The sequence below is a fragment of the Octopus bimaculoides genome, chromosome 28 (assembly GCF_001194135.2).
Source record: "Octopus bimaculoides isolate UCB-OBI-ISO-001 chromosome 28, ASM119413v2, whole genome shotgun sequence".
Taxonomy (NCBI): domain Eukaryota; kingdom Metazoa; phylum Mollusca; class Cephalopoda; order Octopoda; family Octopodidae; genus Octopus; species Octopus bimaculoides.
The window spans coordinates 17,120,889-17,123,676 of NC_069008.1; the positions used below are offsets into that span (position 1 = coordinate 17,120,889).

General features: G+C 45.3%; 1 protein-coding gene across 1 annotated transcript; it reads right to left on the reverse strand.

Moving 5' to 3' along the window:
• Window positions 1-6: 6 nt before the first annotated feature.
• Window positions 7-2,577, reverse strand: LOC106881815 (uncharacterized). Its single transcript, XM_014932330.2, has 2 exons — window positions 2,169-2,577; window positions 7-1,124 (listed from the first exon to the last, which is right to left on the reverse strand). The coding sequence occupies exons 1-2, from the start codon at window positions 2,303-2,305 to the stop codon at window positions 860-862; spliced, it is 402 nt and encodes a 133-aa protein (XP_014787816.1). The 5' UTR covers window positions 2,306-2,577; the 3' UTR covers window positions 7-859.
• Window positions 2,578-2,788: the final 211 nt, after the last annotated feature.

Below are 2,788 nucleotides of genomic sequence, written 5' to 3' on the forward strand. Positions count from 1 at the left end.
AGTGATTAGTATGTGTCTGTTTCATGGAGGAGAGAGATGAATGAGATTAAATCACACACACACACGCATATATATGTGCATGTATATATATATATATATATATATACATACATACATACATACATATATATATATATACAGGCACATACATATCAACGAACACATATGAATCCTTATAGACACATATATACACACACACACACCTCTCACTGTATTTCATATATATATATACACACATACACACACATATATATACATACATATATATATGTATATGTATGGTAGAATCAAGCTGTATGTATGCATGTGTGAATGATTACTATAACTATACATATGCGAGTGTATATGCACATACACACACATATATACCCATGATTTAACCACCTGTGTATAGTGCCAATGCAGACATGTACGCACGCACACACATACCATCACTTGCATATAAGTGTTTATACACATACATACACATGCATATATTTACACACACACACATATATATATACTTATATATACTTATATATATATATATATATATATATACACATAGGTGTGAATACACATATACACACACCATGAGTCACTGGTCCATGAAGGGCAGGTGAAGGAGGGGCGAGTCACAGACAGACAAGACAAACAGAAAGCTAAATGTATAGATGGCCCAGGATTATGCTATACACAGTATGCACGAGCAGGGTGTATATGTGACAATAACGAAGGAGTGCATGTATGTATGTGTATGTGATCATGTAGGTGTGCCTCTGTGCGCTTGCATGCGTGTGTATGTTATGTATGTATGTGAGTCAACAATCCTTGCAGACATTATCACAAACAGACACACGGACAGACGGACAGTTTGTCATCAATAGTAGTTGCTACGGTAACCGCCACGGTAACCAGAATTCCCACCATAGTTCCCCCGTCCTCCCCCGCGGTTGTTGCGCCAGTTGGGGTCAAAACCACGGTTCGGTGGTCCACCACCTCCTCCCCCTCCTCGGTTGCGTTGGTCGTAAGATTTCGGTCCTCTGTAGTCTCTACTGCCACCATATTGTCCTGGGTTCGGCCCTCGATAGTCTGGGCCTGGGCCACCATATTGGTTACTGCCTCGCTGGCCGTGGGCATTACGACTGAAAGAGATGGAAACAGACATAAACACATTAGCATCATCATCATCATCACCAACAGCATTATCAGCCACATTACAAGAACCACTACCGCTACCGTTACCGTTACCATTCTTAAAGACCCCCCCCCCCTTGCCAATTTGTATTTTTTCTTCCAAAATTTTCGTTGCTAAATTCAATAAAGACAAAAGTTGTCAATTTACTTTATTCGTTACAAGTTAACGACTTTCCTCAGTTTGATGAGATCTCGTTTTATTTTTATTTTAATAACCATGTGGAATATAATTACTGCCAGAGGTTAAATTTGGTCGGTTGATTAAGTTACCCCATCATCCCCTTGACTGTTCCCTACCCCACCCAAAAAAACCTAGCGCCCCTTTTTGGGGGTCGGTACCACTCATGCTGAGAACATCTGCCCTGGAGAGTGGAAAGATCAGTGATAGGAAGAGAGAGAGAGAGAGAGAGAGAGAGAGAGAGAGAGAGATAGGCAGGTAAAGAGACAGAGAGAAGAGAGAAAGTGTGAGCTAGAGAGAAAGATAGGTAGGCAGAGAGTAAGAGAAAGAGAGAGAGAGAGAGAGACAGAGAGGGACTGAGAAAGAGACAGGAGACAGAAGACAGAGACAAACAGACAGACTGACATGGAGACAGAGAGAGAGAGAACACAGAGTGTGAGACAGGTAGACAGACAGAGAGAGAGATAGATAATCGAACTGACAGAGAGAGAGAGAGAGAGAGTGTGAGACAGATAGAGACAGACAGACAAGCAAACAGACAGCTAGAGAGAGAGAGAGAGAGAGAGAGAGGGAGAGATGGGCAAGCAGAAAGAGGAGTGTGAGACAGAGAGAAGGAACAGAGAGAGAGAGAGAGAGAGAGAGAAAAAGAGAGGAGAGTGGGAGACAGAGAGAGAGAGAGAGAGAGAGAAAAAGAGAGGAGAGTGGGAGACAGAGAGAAAGGACAGAGTGTGAGGTGAGACAGACAGACAGACACAGAGAGAGAGAAAGAGAGAGAGAGAGAGAGAGAGAGAGAAAGAAGGGGGCTATGCCTTACTTGTCATAGCCTGAAGGGTATTTCCTGTCACCATAGTCGTCTAGAGGGTGATAGAGCCTGTCACTAGCGGCCGGGCTACGATAGTCACTATCATACATGGAACGGTCACGGTGATGCTGGCTCTGCTCTCGGGACATCTCAGGCCGACTCTTCTGGTAGCTGTGGCGACTGTCATGGCTGTGGCAGCTGCTCTCCCTCCGCCCGTCGTCGTGGCTACTCGACGAGGACAGCTTCTTCTGCTGCTGGGAGCTGCTGGATGACGAAGAGACCGACGTCTTGTCTGGGGTCCCAGGACTTTCGGCTGGCGTAGAGGCTGAGAAGCCACGCACCTCGACCTGCAAAAAAGGAACGACATTTAATTAACACCTCCATCACAATCGTCATCATCATCATCAACACTATACCACCTCTACCCACCACCACAACTACTACCATCACCACCACCACCACTGCCGCTACCACCACCACCACTATCGCCACTACCATCACCACCACCACCACTACTACCGCTACCGTCACCACTACTATCGCCCCCACCACCACCATTGCCACAACCACAACTACCACCACCACCACCACAACTACTACCACCACCACCATCATCACTACTTTCGCCCCCA

Coding starts and splice junctions, on each gene's coding strand:
- LOC106881815 (XM_014932330.2), bottom strand. CDS start 2,305: ATGTCCCGAGAGCAGAGCCAGCATCACCGTGACCGTTCCATGTATGAT. Junction 1,125..2,168: donor TACCCTTCAGGCTATGACAA/GTAAGGCATAGC, acceptor CATCTCTTTCAG/TCGTAATGCCCACGGCCAGC.